The sequence below is a fragment of the Indicator indicator genome, chromosome 8 (assembly GCF_027791375.1).
Source record: "Indicator indicator isolate 239-I01 chromosome 8, UM_Iind_1.1, whole genome shotgun sequence".
NCBI classification, from domain to species: domain Eukaryota; kingdom Metazoa; phylum Chordata; class Aves; order Piciformes; family Indicatoridae; genus Indicator; species Indicator indicator.
Window position 1 is genome coordinate 31,997,473 of NC_072017.1, and position 20,730 is coordinate 32,018,202.

Sequence of the window (20,730 nt, forward strand, 5' to 3'; positions counted from 1 at the left end):
TCATCTTCATTATAATAGGAGAGGAGATTCTTCAAGCCAGGTATTCTGGTATCTGTCCCTCTGATGAGCTGATTTGTCACCTTGCTCCTCTGCTCCTTTGCAGCACAGGTCTTTATTAAGACATTACCTCACACCTTCCCTGCTGAACCAAACTCACTCTGGCACAATTTCCTCCCTCCTGGCTATGATTCAGTAACCTCCCCAGCCTGAGGGCTTGCTGCAGAGTCCAAGTCTTGGTTGGAAAAGTGAAAACCTGAGCTGCTTTTGTGGCAAAATTCATCCCTGGCTTTGCATGCATTTACCTTCAAGTCAGCAAACATCTTCAATGCAGTAGGTTTTGCATAAGCACATTACCCCAAGTCTGTGGTTACCACACTTTTCCCCTCTGTTACTGCACAGGCAAATGAAGGCAGAGTTTTACCTCATGTTCTCCTTCCTGTGGACTGTCACATACATCTCATAGACTCTCCCCTGTGGAACAGCCCCAGCTGGGATCAGCAAGCTTACTCCTGCAGAAGAGAAGAGATACAAAAGAGAAAATGGAGAAAATAAAAAAAAAGACAAGTGGGCCAATGAAGTGGCAAGAGAGGCAGAAGATGAGGCATGTGATGCCAGATTTTCACCCAGCCTCACCACCAGACTCTACATAACCTCAACAACTGAATAAAAACATTTACTGTAACCTTGTGTCTCTGGCAGTCAGCTGGCCTCTTCTTACTCCTCTAGTGTGTCAGTACTGAAATACAGGAGTGAAGAGAATCTTGTTCCCTTGTATTGAAAGAGCAGACAGATGGTTATGCTGCTGCTTACCTTGTAAAATGATGGAACACCAAACAACTCTGACTAAAATTTCCCACAGGATCACAGAACGTTAGGGGTTGGAAGGGACCTCTACAGATCATCAAGTCCAACCCCCCTGCCAAAGCAGGATCACCTAGGGCAGGCCACACAGGAATGCATCCAGGTTGGCTTTCAAAGGCTCCATAGAAGGAGACTCCACAACCTCTCTGGGCAGCCTGTTCCAGTGCTCCAGCACCCACACAGTAAAGAAGTTTCTCCTCACGCTGAGGTGGAACTTCCTGTGTTCTAACTTATATCCATTATTCCTTGTCCTATTACCAGATGCCACTGAAAAGAGATTGTCCCCTTCCTCTTGACACCCACCCCTCAGATATTTAGACACACTGATCAGATCCCCTCTCAGCCTTCTCCTCTCCAGACTAAACAGCCCCAGGGCTCTCAGTCTCTCTTCCCAGGGGAGATGCTCAAGTCCCCTAAGCATCCTCGTGGCTCTCCCTTGGACTCTCTCCAGCAGGTCTCTGTCTCTCTTGACCTGGGGAGCCCCAAACTGGACACAGGATTGCAGCTGTGGTCTCAGCAGGGCAGAGTAGAGGGAGAGAAGAACCTCCCTAGACCTGCTGGACACACTTTTTTTGATGCACCCCAGGATCCCATTGGCTACTAAGCATCACACTTCTCCTTGTTGGTTCTTGAGCCACCTGCAGCAGAAACTTGTCATCAATGCACTGCAGGAACAGACTGGTTATGTCTGGCTGTGTGATCATTCCAGTTAATATCAGGGAAACTGAAGTCAACCATGAGCATCAAAGCACTTGATCTTGAGGCTACATCCAGTTGCCTCTAGAAGGCCTCATCAACAACTTCTTCTCGGTTAGGTGGGTGACACTCACAATAGTATCTCCCATGTTTGCATGTCCCTTTACTCGTAAGATTTCAACATACATTACCTATAAGCTCCTTAAGCTTTTTTCCGTCTCTCCCTAAGCACTTAATTAAACCTTTAATTAAAACCAGGAAAGAGAGGCAGGGAGCACTGTCCCAGGAATCACAGAATCACAGAATGTTAGGGGTTGGAAGGGACATCGGAAGAACACCTAATCCAACCCCCCTGCCAGAACAGGATCACCTATACCAGATCACACAGGAACACATCCATCCAGGTGGGTTTTTAATATCTCCAGAGAGGGAGGCTCCACAACTCCCCTGGGGAGCCTCTTCCAGTCTTCTGTCACCCTCACAGGGAAAGAATTCTTCCTCATGTCTCCATGGAACTTTCTATGCCTCAACTTCCACCACTGCCCCTTGTGCTGTCCTTGGGCATCACCCAGCAGAGCCTGGCTCCAGCCTCTGGGCACTCACCATGCACATCTTTATCAACAAGAATGAGGTCTCCAAGCTCTTCTCCAAGCTCCAGAGCCCTCAGCTCCCTCAGGCTCTCCTCATAAGGAAGATGTTCCACTCCATCATTTTTGTGGCTCTGTGCTGGACTCTTTCAAGCAGTTCCCTGAGGTCCTTCTTGAACTGAGGGGCCCAGAACTGGACACAATATTCCAGATATGGCTTTACCAGAGCAGAGCAGAGGGGACAGAGAAGCTCTCTTGACCTACTCACCACAGCCCTTCTAATCCACCCCAGGATGCCATTGGCCTTCTTGGCCACAGTAGTACATTGCTGGCTCATGGTAGCAATAAGAAGCAGTTGTTTCCTGAAAGATGGCTTCTGCAACTGGTATCCTGTCTTTTAATGCATTCAGCTTCTAATTAGGCTACCAGGGAGACAAAATTGGTCTTCTTGTTATTTTGAATGCACCTAGTCCTCTACAGTGGCTCAAAATTTGGGTATCCAGCCTTGAAAAAAACCCTGTGGGGCAATATGCTCAGTGCCCTTTTCAGTGGTGATTAGCTGCACACTTGATTACAAAGCACTGTTTTTACATCCCTGTCATTTCAGAAATGTCCTGTCATAACATGCCAAACAGGATACAGGAATCAGCCATTTCACTCTGCTGGGCATATCTCTGTCAAGCCAGCTGTCTCTGCAGGTGTGGAATCAGTGTCAATGTAGAATCAGTGGTGAGAATTTGAATACAGTTATTAATATATGGTTGAAAACAAACCTACAGGCAGCTTAAATAATCTGCATATGTATATGCATGAGAGAGCCTTCACAAAAGCCTTGCACAGCTCTGTCTCTTTTCTTTTGTATCACAGAATCGTTAGGGCTGGAAGGGACCTCAAGGATCATCCTGTTCCAACCCCCCTGCCATGGGCAGGGACACCTCACACTACAGCAGGTTGCTCACAGCCACATCCAGCCTGGCTGCAAAAACCTCCAGGCATGAGGCTTCCACCACCTCCCTGGGCAACCTCTCCCAGTGTCTCACTACTCTCATAGTGAAGAACTTCTTCCCCAGGTCCAGTCTGAATCTCCCCACTTCCAGCTTTATTCCATTCCCCCCAGTCCTATCACTCCCTGACACCCTCAAAAGTCCCTCCCCAGCTTTCTTGTAACCCCCTTCAGATCCTGGAAGGCCACAAGAAGGTCTCCTCAGAGCCTTCTCTTCTCCAGACTGAACAGCCCCAACTCTCTCAGTCTGTCTCCAGAGCAGAGCAGCTCCAGCCCTCTGCTCATCCTCATGGCCCTTCTCTGGACACCTTCCAGCACCTCCAGATCCTTCTTGCAACAGAGGCTCCAGAACTGGACACAGTACTCCAGGTGTGGTCTCAGCAGAGTGGAGCAGAGGGGGAGAATCCCCTCCCTGGCCCTGCTGGCCACACTTCCCTTGCTGCAGCCCAGGCTCTGCTTGGCTCTCTGGGCTGCAAGTGCTCACTGCTGGCTCCTGTTGAGCTTCTCATCCCCCAGAACTCCCAGAAGTCCCTTTCTTCAGTGCTGCTCTCAAGCCAATATATGTGGTTTGCTTACTCTGGAGACCTCCCATGCACAGAGGATCAGTCTCATGCCTCAATTTGAAGAGGAGGGATTAGCTAAAAGCTTTTTCCATTAACATCTTCTAACATTTGTTTCTTTCCAGGCCTATTATCCATGCATGTTATCAGCTGTTAACAAGGCAAGCATAACCTAAATGAAGGGGTCGGATCATATCTCTAGGAAGACATAGACTGGATCCATGACCAATGTTAACAGGATGAGCTTCAATAAGGCCAAGTTCCAGGTCCAGCACTTGGGGCACAACAATCCCAAGTAATGCTCCAGGCTTGGGGCAGTGTGGCTGGAAAGCTGCTGGCAGAAAGGGACCTCAGGGTTCTAATGGACAAGCAGCTGAAGAGGAGCCAGCAGTGTGCCCAGGTGGCCAAGAAAGCCAAAGGCATCCTGGCTGGGATCAGCAATGCTGTGTCCAGCAGGAGCAGGGAGGAGATTGACCCCTGGGACTCAGCTCTGGGGAGGCCACACCTGGAGTGTTGTGTCCAGTTTTGGGCATCTCAATCCAAGAGAGATGTGGAGGTGCTGGAGCCAGGGCAGAGGAGGGCAAGGAAGCTGTGAAGGGCCTGGAGAATAAATCTGATGAAGAGAGACTGAAGGAGCTGGGGATGGTTAGTGTGGAAAAGAGAAGGCTGAGGGGAGACCTCATTGCTGTCTACAACTCCCTGAAAGGACCTTGTGGAGAGGTTGGTGCTGGTCTCTTCTCACAGGTAATTAGTGATAGAACAAGAGGGAATGGCCTCAAGCTGTGACTGGGTAGGTTTAGATTGGACATTAGGAAGAAATTTATTCACAGTAAGAGTGGTCAGGCCTTGGAATGTGCTGCCCAGGGAGGTGCTGGAGCCACTAAGCCTGGCTGTGTTTAAAGGTGGTTTGGATGTGGTGCTTGAATGTCTCAGTGGCTAAGAGCCCTGGAATATTCTATTAGAAAGGACTAGACTTTGGCCAAGACATTGGCCAAGACTTTGGGAAAAGAATCATAGAATGGTCCAGACTGGAAGGGACCTCCAAAGCTCATCCAATCTGACCTCCCTGCAGCCAGCAGGGACATCCCCAACTGCATCAGGTTGCCCAGGGCCTCGTCCAGCCTCACCTTGAATATCTCCAGGGAAGGAGCCAAAACCATCTCCCTGGGGCAACCTGTTCCAGGGTTCCACCACTCTCATAGGAAAGAACTTGTTCCTCACCTCCAATCTCAGTCTGCTCTGCTCTAGTTTGAAGCCATTGTCCCTCATCCTGTCCCTGCAGCCCTTTGCAAACAGTCTCTCTGCAGCCTTCCTGGAGCCTCCTTCAGGTCCTGGCAGGCTGCTCTTAGGTCTCCCTGGAGCCTTCTCTTCTCCAGGCTGAACACCCCCAGCTCCCTCAGCCTGTCCTCAGAGCAGAACTGCTCCAACCCCCTGAGCATTTTCATGTCCCTCCTCTGCACCCTCTCCATCAGCTCCATGTCCTTCCTGTATTGAGGGCTCCAGAGCTGTACACAGTTGTAACAGTGTGAGAGCTGAAATCCCTCCACACTGACAATAACCAGGCTAGCTCACCCAATAGTGACTTCTTTACATTTTCACCTTCTCTGTTCAAGCTTTGCAAAGAAAAATTAAAAAGACCATTTCAAATCATCACAACAGTACTGCAGGTGAAGTCTCACCAGAGCAAAATGCCAGAATCACCTCCCTGGATCTGCTGGCAATGCTGCTTTTGATGCAGCCTAGGACGTGATTTGCCTTCTTGAAGTATCTTGGTAGACCTGAATGGGGGAGGGAGGTGGGGGAATCCTGTTGATCAGGTCTGAATAAAGAACAGGTCTGCGACCCAAGAGTGATCCTGCTTTTCCCTGCATAAAAGCAAGCTAACTCCACTTCAAACCAGAAACCACCTGAGCTTTTAAAGTCAATGTGGTTAGCACTTACCTGAATTGGGGATTACTAGGTGACCCCCTAAGGAGTTGAAGGTTCCAAAAGCAGTGCAGGATGGGTCTGTTTGCCGAGCAAGGCTCTGGTTCTTCATGTTCAGGCTCTCGTTGTCCAGCAGGGACTGTGTAATCTGCGGGGACAGCTTGGAGGAGAAGTCAGAGAGGTCATCCTGGGGGGTCACTGCTCCAGAAGTGTTGTAAACCTTAATCTTCAGGTTGGGCAGTGGGTCCAGGATTGGAGAATTGGTCATTGGGATTTTATCAGAGACGTCATGCAAGGCATAAACAGGACCCCTGTACATGGCTGCAGCAGAAGTGAGGTCCGGTGGTACTGCCAGGAGGTCTGCATTGGAGGTGAGAAGAAAGAAACATATTACTTCTAGGTTCTGACAACTTTATCCCGGGTAGCAATTTGGATTTGCATTCTGCATTTTTGCATTTGATAGCAGAGGTTAAGTTACGCCAAGTCCTTGCAGACAGACATTTGTCTCTTTTTCTGTGTAACTCCCCAGCAAACTCCCAGGGTTTGTATTGTCCCAGCTCCTACAGAATCTAACTGCCATACCAAATGACAGCACATTTCTGCTCTAGAGACTTTTCACTGGGAGGATTTTCCAGGCTGAGCTCAGATTTCAAGTATGACATGACTAGCTTCAGGGCAAGATGTTCTCCTTACTCAGTAGATCTAATCTTATTAACACCTCCTTCCTAAATGCTAATGATAATCATTATCCAATTTATCTAATTGGCCTAAAGACAGCATTTCTTCAATATAAGACAGAAGAAATCCATTAAGTCATTGTGCCCACAACTCCCCACAGTGGAGGATTAGTTGCTGCAGAAGTTTCAGAAGGATCTCCAGTGAAGAAAATTACACTTCTGCTGAACTTCCACATGACGACTCTCTTGTCAGCTTAACTCTTGCTTTCACCTATTCCTCTGGCACATACATTGGGAAGGAAGAGGAATTCTTCAGCCAAAACATGGGTCTTGAATAAGCCAGCACCACCTTTAGAGTGTCTTTTTCCAGCCAGTGAAGTGTGGAAATAATCAAGCAGCAGTGTTAAAAACACTCATTGTTAAATGATGTTCTACTGCAGCTTCTTCCACATCGTCTATCAAAAGTACAGTGCCTCTTAAACTACTATTTATGTCTGTGGAGACGAAGCTACCAGTGAAACAAAGGGGTGGAATATGTGACAGAATTACTGCACTGTAATATCACTCCTGTGATCAATCTTTTCTCCATCCTTTCTGCCAGAGCTTTGCCTTTGATTTAAACTTGAGCTGGGCTCATGTTTCCATAAACGCCTCTGCATTTCACTCTCACATTAATGTTCTCTCATCAGGAGTTACATTCCTCTGCTTTGTGCTCTTCAATACATCTGGGAAATGCCAGTGTGAGGTTTTGAGCACTTGATAGCCAGAAATCACAGGATCACAGGATGTCAGGGGTTGGAAGGGACCCAAATAGATCATCCAGTCCAACTCCCCCTGCCAGACCAGGACCATACAATCTAGCACAGGACACCCAGGAATGCATCCAGACAGGCCTTGAAAGTCTCCAGAGAAGGAGACTCCACAACCTCTCTGGGGAGCCTATTCCAGTACTCTGGGACCCTTACAGTGAAGAAGTTCCCCCTTGTGTTGAGGTGGAACCTCCTGTGCTGCAGAAATGAATGAGTATGATTTTCCTCTCCTTTACTGTGTCAACAAGCATCCAGTAAGTATCTTTCCTGCAGCCCATGAAGCCGTGGTGTTGTGGTTTAAGCTTTCCCAGAGTCCAAAAGCCCAAACGGAACAGATTTAGGTTGCTTCCCCTTTGCCCCTTTGTCCCGGTAGGAGAAACATAACTAGGCAGGAGAAAAGGGAGGTAAAATCACCAAAGAAACAGTCTTGATATGATTTGGAAGTAAAAAGGAAAGTTTAGCAAAATATAAAAGGCTTTTGAGTAAAAGGAAAGTTACAAAGATATAAGGAAAAATGGTAAATAAAATATATATACAAAACCAGAGTGGTAGTTTTAGGCTATGCCTTTAAATTTTTTCAGGGATCTTGAACAGAAAAGTAAGTAAAATGTAAATGAATCACTACTGGGTGTAAAAAGGGAAATAATGACAGTTCTAAACAAATCCCATTGGAGAAATAAGGGACTTAAACTAGTTGTAGCAAAACAGTCATGATTAAGTTGATTAGATGGTGTTGGGTGATAGGTTGGACTTGATCTTGAAGGTCTTTTCCAACCTGGTTAATTCTGTGATTCTGTAATATCTCTCTCTTCTCGCTTCCTTGGGCTGGGAGATACTAATTGGCTTTACTGACCTTGGCTGCACTGCTTTTGTTGTGACTGGTATCAACTTCCCTGCTTCTGTCTCTTGTCCCTTTTGTACCGGAGGGGAAGGGGGAGGCAGGGAGAGAGAAGCTATTAGCTTCTCCTGGTCTTTGGCCAGGGGGTCCTTGTGCTGTTTATTAATAGTAAATACCTGTAAATATTGTAAATCCTGTATATTTTGTACATATTCCTTGCATTCAATTCTAGACTGTAGTTTTGCTTGTAAATACAGCTTTCATTTGCTTTCAACTGAACTGGGCTGCCAAATTTAATGTTGGTGGGGGGGAATTTTCAACCCACCACACCCAGTCCCAGCCGGCAAAGGATTCTCTTGAAGCAAAGGTGGACTCTCTTTAGATGCAGTCCTTAGGAGTTTGGATGCAGCATGGAGCAGGCTCCACCACATGGTTATAGCAGCAGCAGGGAGAAGCAGCCTCTCGGGCAGGCGAGGAGCAGGAGACAGGAAAAAGGCTCCTCTTAAACAGGTTGGGTGGACAGGAAGGGGGAGTGGAAGAGACTTTGACCTGGGGACCCCTCACCCTGGGAAGGGGAATGAAGTCTCCCCACCCACCTGGGTCAAGTTGTTTTCAGCCCACCCAACACACACGGCCCCCACACAATGAAATGTGCACTAACCTTGCCTTGCAGCCTTGATGTTAACAGGCTGGAAGCCCCCGTTGAGCGCTGAGGAGTCGATAATATCCGACTCGAAGTCGCGGTGGTTCTTGCGGTAGACAAAGAGAGCCACGACCACGGAAATGGCCAGGCACACGATCACAGCGATGACGATCCCCACGTAGAGAGCAACGTCATCCGAGTCAGGGGCAGCTGGCAGGAGAGAGGAGCCAGGAGCTTAGAAGACTTCTTCCCCTCAACAGGGACTTTCAAGCAAACACGTTCTCTGGTGAGACCCCACCTGGAGTACTGCGTCCAGTTCTGGAGCCCCTATTACAAGAGGGATCTGGAGGTGCTGGAAGGTGTCCAGAGAAGGGCCACCAGGATGATCAGAGGGCTGGAGCACCTCTCCTATGAGGACAGACTGAGAGAGTTGGGGCTGTTCAGTCTGGAGAAAATAAGGCTCTGAGGTGACCTTCTTGCAGCCTTCCAGTATCTGAAGGGGGCTACAAGAAAGCTGGGGAGGAACTTTTTAGGCTATCAGGTAGTGACAGGACTGGGGGGAATGGAAGAAAGATGGAAGTGGGGAGGTTCAGACTGGGCATGAGGAAGAAGTTCTTCCCCATGAGAGTGGTCAGAGCCTGGAATGGGTTGTCCAGGGAGGTGGTTGAGGCCCCATCCCCGGAGGTGTTTAAGGCCAGGCTGGATGAGGCTGTGGCCAGCCTGATGTAGTGTGAGGTGTCCCTGCCCATGGCAGGGGGGTTGGAACTGGCTGATCCTTGTGGTCCCTTCCAACCCTGACTGATTCTACGATTCTATTATTCTCATTTCCCGCAGATATTTACTACTTGTTTTATAGGTTAATCTAAAATCCATTCCCAAAGCCATATAACAGCTCTATGCCCTTTTGATGGAAGATGATCTTTGATTTGTCTCTAAGTTGTGTTCTCTTTCCCTATCTCCTTGTTCATCTGTCTGGTACCCAGGCTGCAGACTACTAAGCATAACATTTTATAAACTGAATCTCATGAAGCAAACTCACCATGTGAAATACAACACTATGTCTTGGTGACAGAGTGTCTTACTACTGGTGTTTAGTGGTTTATCTGATAACAAAAAAAACCCTCACCATGCAGTGGGCTTTTAAACTTCAGAACTCTTCTTTTTTTCTTTTTTTTTTTCTTTAGAAAAAGTAGAAAAATTCCCCCAAAACCATTTCCTATGGAATATCCAAAATATCACAGGATCACACAGGATCACAGGATGTTAAGGATTGGAAGGGATCTCTGGAGATCATCTAGTCCAATCCCCCTGCCAGAATCTAGTGCAGGTCACACAGGAATGCATCCAGATTGATCTTGAAAGTCTCCAGAGAATTAGACTCCACAACATCTCTTGGAAGGCTGTTTCAGTGCTTTGTGACTCTTACAGTAAAGAAGTTCCTCCTCATGTTGAGGTGGAACCTCCTGTGCTGTAGTTTCCATCCATTGCCCCTTGTCCTATCCCAGGGCACATGTAAGCAGAGGCTGTCCCTTCCTTCCTGACACCCAGCCCTCATATATTAAATCCCCTCTCAGTCTTCTCCTCTCCAGACTAAACAGCCCCAGGTCTCTCAGCCTTTCCTCGCAAGGCAGTGCTCCAGTCCCTTAACCATCCTTGTAGGAGGTATCTTTTGAGTTTGCTTTCTTTGAACTATGTGTCAAGCCATTATTCCCTTCCCTTTAAAGAAACATAATCTGGCAAAGCAGAGAATCAAACACTGAATTCTCATCATTGGCTTTAACACCTATGTATTTGGATAAAAGGTAAAGCCAGCCCATGAAATAATGTGGTAATTCACCAACAGGAACCCAGATTTATTGGAGCTGTCTTGTGAGAAAATGGCTCTGATATTTCTACTAGCTGCTTGTACCGTATCTGCAGCACTAATTCCAGGCTAATCTCCAACATCATTATCCACTAGACTCTTTTTTTTCCCCCCAAAGGTCTGAATATATGATCACAATTCAATGTGTTTCTACACAATGAAAAATCCTAGTTCTAGAAATAGCATAATGAAAAAAGGAAGTGCAAAACCACATCAGGCCTTTTTAGTACCCCATTCTGGTTAGTCTGACACATGTAAAATCATTTTTATTTGATTTTTGTTTTGCTTATTGCCTTTTAGCCCTTTAAACCAGGACGCTCTCCAGCTGCAGAGGTGAGAGCTGCCAGATGTTGAAATGGATTGATCAACCTCCACAAGCTCCTGGCTATCAGACTTTCAATGTACCAGCCCAAAAATATCATGTTTTTTCCCCCAGTAGTTCAGGAAGCCAGTATCTGAGTTCCAGCTCAAAGAAAAGCTATCCCAACACCTTATTTTTTTGGTTTGCTAAGGGAATTTTAGAATCACAGAATTGTCAGGGTTGGAAGGGACCTCAAGGCTCAGCCAGTTCCAACTCCCTTGCCATGGGCAGGGACACCTCACACCACATCAGGTTGCTCACAGCCACATCCAGCCTGGCTGCAAAAACCTCCAGGGATGAGGCTTCCACCACCTCCCTGGGCAACCTCTGCCAGTGTCTCACCACCCTCATGGGGAAGAATTTCTTCCTGACATCCAATCTGAATCTCCCCATTTCTAGTTTTGCTCCACTCCCCCCAGTCCTGTCACTCCCTGACACCCTCAAAAGTCCCTCCCAAGCTTTCTTGTAGGCTCCCTTTAGGTACTGGAAGGCCACAAGAAGGTCTCTTCCTTAATGAGAAGAGGGTTCATTCTCTCCAGTTTCTGTCTCTGAGGCAGCACCTTCTCCCATTTTTCCCATGCCTAAGGGCCATTGTCATTCACTGACAGCAAAACACTGCAACTGCTGGCAAGCAAGCAGCATGCCACTTACTCTGCCCAACAGGTCCCTCTTGGCCTAGTCACACAGAACTAGTGTAAAGCTTGACCCAAGGAACAGCATCAAATTAGCATCCAGGAACATAAAATCAAACATTAAAACTTACAAGAAAATCCATATTCATTCTGGGTTCTCTGTTCGGTTGAAATGGGATAAATGAAACCTTCAAAAGAAAGAAATTCAACAAAAAATGGGAACCAAATCAAATTAATGAGAACAAAAAGAAAAAAAAAAAAGAAGCATGAAAAATAGTTTAATTAAAAAATTAAATAAAAAAAGGAAAATAAATTGATGGCACTTTAAAATTCTGATACAGCACAGAATTATGATTTTTTGCATCCCCTCTCTCCTCAAGAGCTTTACTAAAGAATTAATAAGCAGGCAGATTGAATTGCTAAGCCAAAATCGGTCTCGAGTCACTAACTTTGGAGTGCTTAAAGTCTTTTCTTTTATTGAGCATAAACTCTAATGGATCTAATTTATTTCAGACATCAAGGGTCATTAGCATATGGAAAGCTTTTTTTTCCACTATCCCAGCCATATGCTTTAATTCCCAGGACATGTTTGGTGAGGCTCTAAACAGTTTTTTCCTAATTTAATTGTAATAGCTTGCTGTTGGTCTAATAGAGCTAAAGGAGCCCTGTGGTCACTGGGCAAAGGTTAAACACCCATTTGCTGAGCAGAGCCCACGCACAAAGCCCTCTCTCTGTGTTTCCTTGGAATTATTTCATCCTGCCTTTAACACACGCTCGATAGGAATTCCTCAGGGAGCAAAAGAAGTTGTCAGCAAAGGGGAAGCAGAGTGGCTTCTTTTTTTGGAATCATCTCAAAACCAGTAAGGGCCCTGGGGTCCTGACATCATTTCTTTGAAATCTTTGCAAGCACTGTGTATCGACAGAGGCAGAGCACACTTTGCAGATGTTATTTCAGAACAGGTACAGAAGAGAGATCGTTCCCTTTGGCTTTTCTCTCTGCAGCTCCTGCAGGGTGGCATGTTGGAGGTGCTTAGTTTGCACATGAGTCCTATGGACGCAGTAAGCATGCCCCAGCTGCTTTCCACCCACACAGGAAACAACTGAAATACTCCAACTCCCATCCTGCTGGAAAGGTAAACGACAAATCTAAATGAAGTGGGGAAGTCGCTGTTAGGGGTGGGATTAGACTCACTGTAAGCCAGCAGGTACCTCTCCTCCATCACCTTCCCTTCAGTGCTTTTGAAGGGACTTTGCCTCCCTCTCCTTGGATTACACTGTGGGGAGCTTGCACAGCCAGGGACTCCCTGCAGGTGAACTCAAACTGGAAAATGCATTCCTGGTGTGTGCCTGACACACAGGACGACGTTACAGGCAGACCACAGTAATAATTGTCAGCTCCCAGAGTTTGGGTGCTTGGCATCTCTGCTGCTTTACATAGTTCTTCCTGCTTGGCTGCACTGCTTGCTAATGAAGATAGAGTCTGTCCCAAATGCAGGTAATAAACACAGCTCCCTGCAAAGTGTCCAGACATTAACTATCACATAAATGCTGCCTCACCGAAGGGCCAGATGTACTGAGTTGGCATGGGGAGGTTAGACCACTGGTTAGGCCACACCTTGAGTGCTGTGTCCACTTCTGGGCTCCTCAATTTAAGAAGGACATTGAGAGACTTGAACATGTCCAGAGAAGGGCAACAAGGCTGGGGAGGGGTCTGGAGCACAGCCCTGTGAGGAGAGGTTGAGGGAGCTGGGGGTGTTTAGCCTGGAGAAGAGGAGGCTCAGGGGAGACCTCATTGCTGTCTACAACTACCTGAAGGGAGGTTGTAGCCAGGTGGGGGTTGGGCTCTTCTCCCAGGCAACCAGCAGCAGAACAAGAGGACACAGTCTCAAGCTGCACCAGGGGAAGTTTAGGCTGGAGGTGAGAAGAAAGTTCTTCCCAGAAAGAGTAATTGGCCATTGGAATGTGCTGCCCAGGGAGGTGGTGGAGTCACCATCCCTGAAGGTGTTCAAAAATAAGCTTGGATGTGGCACTTGGAGCCATGGGTTAGTTGTCCTGAGGTGTTAGGTATTAGGTAATAGGTTGGACTTTTCCTTTTTCTTTTCCAACCTGGTTGATTCTGTGATTCTGTTTTGGTTGCAGTGGGGCTACAGGGGTGGCTTCTGTGAGAAGCTTCCCCTGTGTCTCAACAGAGCCAATGCCAGCTGGCTCCAAGGTGGACCTGCTGCTGGCCAAGGCTGAGGCAGTCAATGATGCTCCTCCTCCAATTTGGTTGCTAATACATTAATTTTCCTCACATTGAGTCTGTTTTGCCCATGGCAGTAATTGATTAATGATCCCTCCCTGTCCTTATTTTTGACCTGTGAGCTCTTCATTATATTTTCTCTCCCCTGTCCAGCTGAGGAGGGAGAGTGACAGAGCAGCTTTGGTGGGCACCTGCCACTCAGCCAAGTCAACCCAACACACCAGAGCAAGACCAGCTGCTTTTTTTTATGCTGTTTTCTTCCTTTCTGAGGCAACATGGGACAGACTATATTGCCTGTAATATCTGTTTGAAGCTTTATTTCACAGCAATGATTCCAAGTTTACAACTGCTTCTAGAAACACCGTGTTCTTACATTCATTTTTTGCTTCTTTGAGGTTCACCTATGTGCACTCTCAACACAAATACTCAATCTTTCCTAATAACTGCTTCCTGTGTCTCCTAGTGTACTGCAGGTATTGGCCATAAAAAGTCAGGTGAGCAACTCCTGAAGGCTTGAATGAGTGCTCAGCAAGCCTGGGCATGAATTTACAGTCCCCTAGTTGCTCCCCAGATGAAGGCTAAGGACCATATTTAGTGAACCTCAGTTTCAGCTATAGCCTTATGCCCTGTATTGCCTTTGGCAAGATGTCTCTGGAGACAAAAAGCAGCCAGCAGAAAGTACAAGACACAAGGACAAGGTGGGGTTTAAGCTGCCTGCATCTCTGAATGCCTTTTTTTGCCTTGTACTCAAATCCCCTGGGAAAGCTGAGGACGTTGTTCTGCACTTCATGTGCCCTAGTGTGTTCTCAGGGGAGCAGGCACACAATCCTCAGCTCTGCACCATGCAGGGAGCTCAGGCTCACCCACACAGAGCCAGAAAGGCCATCTCCTCTCTCCTCACTTTGCATTTCAGCTGGCAAGTTTTACATTCAAGGTTATGCATCACTCCTGCCATGTCATTCACAGATTCACAGAAGGGTCCAGGTTGGAAGGGACCTCAAAAACCTTCCAGTTTCAACTCCCCTGCCATGGGCAGGGACACCTCCCACCAGCCCAGGTTGCTCAAGGCCTCATCAAACCAAGCCCTAAGCACCTCCAGGGAGAGGGCATCCACAACCTCAATGGTCGTCATCATTAAGGTTGGTAAAGACCTCCTAGATCATCAAGTCCAACCTTCTACAAGGTCTCAAAGGATGGAGATAGACACTATGCCTCTTTTGATCCAAATTCATCTTTTCTGTGACATAGCTTTTAAGAACAACTTAGCAACAAGTAGCTGGGGCAGTAATTTTACTGCATATTATAGAATGCTTTGGGTTGGAGGGGACCCTTAAAGGCCATCCAGTCCAACTGCCCTGCAGTCAGCAGGGATATCTGCAACGACAGCAGGTTGACCAGAGCCACAAACCTCATCACCTGGAATGGTTCCAGGAAAGGGGCATCCACCACCTCTCTGGGCAACCTGGGCCAGGGTCTCATCACCCTCAGAGTAAAAAATGTCTGCCTTCTCTCCAGTCTATATCTCCCTCCCTCAGTTCAAAACATCACCCCTTGTCCTGTCACCACAGGCCCTGCTAAAAAGTCCCTCCCCAACTTGCTGCTCACCCCCTTTAGGCACTGAAAGGCCAAGAGAAGGTCTCCCTGGAGCCTTTTTTGCAGGTGCTCAGGGAGGTGGTGGCAGCTCAATCCCTGGAAGTTTTTATGACCAGGCTGGATGTGGCTCTGGGCAACCTGATGTAGAGGAAAATGTTCCTGTCCATGGCAGAGGGTTGAAATTGGATGATCCTCGAGGTCCCTTCCAATGCTGACAGTTCTATGATTCTAGGAAGTGGAAGGGCTATGGGCTGCTGAGTGAGGTGTCAGGTGTTTTGAGTCAGGGGCACTCCAATTTTTTGCTGAGGGCCAAGAGTTACAGCTGATTGACTTGCTGTAGATGGATAGGTGGCCACTCACATTGGATGTGAAGTCCTTGCTCAGGTGATAACACTAGATAAGCTATGCCATGGTGGTCATACAACCCTGTATGCTCACAGTATTTGGGGTGGCTTCCTTGGATGAAGCCAGCAGAGACCTTACCTTGGGTTGACTCTCAGCTGGCAACCCCAGCTGTCCACTGGTCAAACAACAGCTCCATTTGCACTTACAAATTAAGCACATTTGCCAGAGATCATAGAATCAGCTGGGTTGGAAGAGGCCTCCAAGATCATCCAGTGCAACCTATCACCCAGCCCTATCCAATCAACCAGACCATGGCACTAAGTGCCTCATCCAGGCTTCTCTTGAACATCCCCAGGGATGGTGACTCCACCACCTCCCTGGGCAGCACATCCCAATGGCAAATCTCTCTCTGTGAAGAACTTCCTCCTAACATCCAACCTATACCTCCCCTGGAAAAGCTTGAAACTGTGTCATCTCCTTCTGCTGCTGGCTGCCTGGGAGAAGAGCCCAACCCCCACCTGGCTACAACCTCCCTTCAGGGAGTTGTAGACAGCAATGAGGTCTGCCCTGAGCCTCCTCTTCTCCATGCTAAACACTCCCAGCTCCCTCAACCTCTCCTCACAGGGCTGTGCTCCAGACCCCTCCCCAGATTCGTTGCCCTTCTCTGGACATGTTCAAGTCCCTCAACATCTCTCTTGAATTGAGGAGCCCAGAACTGGACTCAGGACTCAAGGTGTGGCCTGACAATTCTGAGCACAGGGGAAGAATAACCTCCCTTGTCCTGCTGGCTACACTATTCCTGATCCAGACCAGGATTGGCCTTCTTGGCCACCTGGGCACACTGCTGGCTCATGTTCAGCTGCTGTCACCCAGCACCCCCAGGTCACTCTCTGCCTGGCTGCTCTCAGCCACTCTGTCCCCAGCCTGTAACACTGCCTGGGGTTGTTGTGGCCAAAGTGCAGAACCCTACACTTAGCCTTGTTCAATCTCATCCCATTGGCCTCTGCCCACCCATCCAGCCTGGACAGGTCCCTCTGCAGGGCCTTCCTACCCTCCAACAGATCAAGACCTGCCTACTCAAGCATGGCAACTACAGATGCCTTCTGCCATTTGCACAGGACTTCTTAGAATAGAACTATTTTTAAACACTCTTGTCATGAAGGTGCTCTTCCAACAGGGTGTAGGGATTGCAGTGGCAGTGATAAGAGGAAGGCTTGCAGCCATGCACTGGTGGTGGTGGCTGGGCATGAAGTAGGGTTCTTGCTGTGCACCCAGCAGCCCAGCACAAGAACACGGATACTGCTTTAGGAAGTTGCCTTTCCCACTGGTCCCTCTGACTACACCTTCAAACAAAGGACATTTTCATCAGATAATGATGCAAGCCTGCTGGGATTAGTAACCAAAAGAATGAAGAATGACTTCCCTCCTCTCTTCAAAGTAAGTGAGGTGAAAGGAGGCCTTTTCCTTGTGGCTTTTTTGGTGTCAGTGGTGTTTGTTTGGTGTGGCAATTTCAGGCTGTGCCTCAAAAATTTTCCACAGATCTTGAACAGAAAGTGGTAGAATGTAAATAAATCACCAGTGGATGCAAAAAGGAAAATAATGACAAGATCTAAACAATCCCATTGGATAGACTACTAACAAAGTTGGTTTAGACTAACTTTCTTTCAGCTTCCTCACTCTGGGAGACACTACCTTGGGCTTCTGCTTGGCTTTGCTGACCTTGGTTGTGTTATTTGTTGTGGCTGAATATCTTAACAAACAAATCTCTGCTCTTTCTCTTGTCCCTTGTGTACAGGGTGGGGTAGGGAGTAGGGAAGAGGAAGCTATTAGCTCTCCTGCCTTGGTCCAGTGGGGGGTCTTGTGCTGTTTATCAGTTGTAAATACCTGTAAATAGATTGTGTATTTTGTAGATATTCCTTGCATTTCATTGTGGATTGTAGCTTTGCTTGTAAATACAGCTTCATCTGCTTCCAGCTGAGCTGGTCTGGCAATTTAATGTCAGGGGGAATTTTCAACTCACCACAGTTTGGAGTTTTGTTTGTTTCTTTGGTTTGGTTTGGTTTGATTTGTTTTTGTCTCCCTGTGTGTCAACAGCTCAGCAAGTACCTGAGGGACTTCTACCAGGATCATCAAAATTGTTAAGGAGGGTGAATTTAGAAAGGGTGCTGGTGCCTTTGTCTCTGGGAGTGCTGCTGACTCAAACTCAGAGCAGCTGGTCTTACAGTGAGCTACTTTGCTTTGAGAAAAGTTATTTAAGCTTCTTCCTCCAGCTTCTTGGGAAATGTGCCTTTTCAAAGAGGCTTTTTGATGCTTTGTTGTGTAACTTATTGCTGGATGAGTAAAACAGTAATAATCTTTAAGCTTGCTTAGTCCCTTCTGTTTGAGGCTCTCAGAGGCTTATCAAAATCAGGTATTTATTTCCCTCATTTTAGAAGTACCTCACTCTATGTCCTACCTGGAGAATCAGTGGGAGGCTTGGGTTAATGCACAGAAATTGCACCACTGGAATTGCACAGTAAATGCACTCATTAAAAGGCTTTTAATTAAGTTGATGTTTCTCCATGCATTTCACTTTATAGTCCACTTTAGACTTCTAAATACTTCTTTTTTTTTTTTTCTTTTTCTTTCTTCATTTTCCTTTTACCCCTGTGCTCAGTTCTGCTGAGGCCACACCTCAAATGCTGTGTTCAGTTCTGGACCACTCACTATGAGAGGGATTTTAAGGTACTGGAGAGTGTCCAGAGAAGGGAAATGAGGCTGGAAAAGGGCCTGGAGCACCTGGGCTATGAGGAGCATCTGAGGGAGCTGGGGGTGTTCAGTTTGGAGAAGAGGAAGCTGAGAGGAGACCTCACTGCTCTCTACAACTACCTGAAGGGAGGTTGGAGCAAGGTGGGTGCAGCCTCTTCTCCTTGGTAGCAAGTGACAGGACCAGAGGAAATGTTTTCAAGCTGCACCAGGAGAGTTGAGACTGGCTGCTAGGAAATATTTGTTCCCAGAGAGGGATCTCAGCCATTGGAATGGTCTGCCCAGGGCAGTGCTGGAGTCCCCATCCCTGGAGGTGTTTCAGCAGTGTGTGGAGCTGGTGCTTAGGGACATGGTTTAGTGCTGACCCTGCAGTGCTGGGTGGAAGGTTGCACTGGGTGAGCTTGGAGGTCTCTTCCAACCACAGGTTTTCTGTGATTCTGTGATATGGTGGAGTAGCTGAAGGTGGTCTTTCTAGGAGGGCACTTATTTAGCAGTGGTTATGTAGTTTGGGTCATACCTACAGAACTACTTACAATTATCCTGCAATGAAACTGCTTTATACCATTAGCTTCTGAGCTCACAGTTAATGATACGTATTTTGAGGGGGCATCAAGGTCAGTGAGAGTTGGAGGCATGCACTTTCATTTAATAAAGTGAAAACTATGCAAAGCATGCCATCAGTGCTTGTTTCCTTAATGCATCATATTTTAATCTGTCCCCACATGCTTCTAATCTATAAATGCTCTTTACTTTCACCCTCTACATAGCAGTTTGAAGAGGAGCCAAGGACAGGTAATTAGGAGGCCCTTTTGAAAGCCTAGCCCCATGGCATGTCTCAGTAACATCCTGTTGCAATGAAGTCAACAAGTTGAGCATAATATATTGTAACAGCACTTTTCCCCCCCTTTTGGCTCCAAAGTCAATGATCTTAAACTGCCTATGAGAAAAGATGAAGGCACGCTTTCAGCTGCTGCCTTTCTTTCTCTCCTTTAATGGCTTTATCCAGGGCAGCAACACTGAAGTAGGAATAAGCTCTTGCTGGCAACAGACTCTGAACCACACAGCTATGAAGCACAGCTGATCAGAGACCAATTCTCACATGTGGCTGCTTAAGATTTGAAGGAAGCAGTTCTTAGATAGTTGAAAGTAGCTGTGCAGTGCCATACGTTGTGACAGGAGAATTTACTGAGCAAACATGCACCCACTTGCTTCTGGTCTTAATTCCCATGATGTGGTCTTCTTTCAGTTATTTTGCACTTCTTTTAACTTGGCACCAGTGGCTCAGAATTTTATTTACAGTCTTTGGGGTTTGCTCAAATTTAGTATTACACATAATATATATATATTTTTTTAAAAGATTTCTTTTTTTGCTATTTCTAGTTCTAGTTATTTCTATTTCTATTTCTATTTCATTTCTATGTCTATTATTTCTATTTCTATTATTTCTATTACTATTTATTTCTATTTCTAATTTCTATCTATTTCTATTTTATTTCTATTTCTATTTCATTTCTATTACTATTTATTTCTATTTCTGTATCTAATTTCATATATTTCTATTTCATTTCTATTTCGGTTGCTATTTCTATTTCTATTTCTATTTCTATTTCTATTTCTATTTCTATTTCTATTTCTATTTCTATTTCTGTTTCTATTTCTATTTCTGTTTCTATTTCTATTTTTTCTATTTATGTTTCTAATTTCTCTCTATTTCTATTTCAATTTTATTTAATTTCTATTTCTATTTCATTTCTATTTCTATTTCATTTCTATTTCTACTTCTATTATTTCTATTTCTATTATTTCTATTACTATTTATTTCTATTTCTATTTCTGTTTGTAGTTTCTATCTATTTCTATTTAATTTCCATTTCCATTTCCATTTCTATATTTCTATTTCTATTTTTGTTTTTGTTTCTCTTTCTAATTTCTATTTAACTTCTATTTCTATTTCTATTTCTATTTCTATTTCTGTTGTTATTTCTGTTGCTATTTCTATTTCTGTTTCTGTTTCTCTTTATTTCTATTTCTGTTTCTAATTTCTATCCATTTCTATTTCTATTTCTATTTCTATTTCTATTTCTATTTCATTTCTACTTCTATTTCTGTTGCTATTTCTATTTCTGTTTCTGTTTCATTTCTGTTTCTATTTCTATTTCTATTTCATTTCTATTTCTTTTTCTATTTCTATTATTTCTATTACTATTTCTTTCTATTTCTTTCTATCTCTGTTTCTAATTTCTATTTCATTTCTAATTTCTATTTCATTTCTAATTTCTATTTCTATTTCTATTTCTAATTCTATTTCTATTTTTATTTTTATTATTTCTATTACTATTTATTTCTAT

The 20,730-nt window shown here is 45.7% G+C and overlaps 1 protein-coding gene across 1 annotated transcript in view; it reads right to left on the reverse strand.

Annotated features, from left to right (window-relative positions):
* Positions 1 to 20,730, reverse strand: part of UNC5C (unc-5 netrin receptor C) — a 358,875-nt gene that overhangs the window by 43,757 nt on the left and 294,388 nt on the right. Inside the window, exons 8-10 of the mRNA XM_054382839.1 lie at positions 8,619 to 8,810; positions 5,649 to 5,993; positions 422 to 509 (exon numbers count right to left, since the gene is read on the reverse strand). Coding sequence (XP_054238814.1) covers positions 422 to 509; positions 5,649 to 5,993; positions 8,619 to 8,810 — 625 coding nt within the window. The remainder of the gene's footprint in view (positions 1 to 421; positions 510 to 5,648; positions 5,994 to 8,618; positions 8,811 to 20,730) is intronic.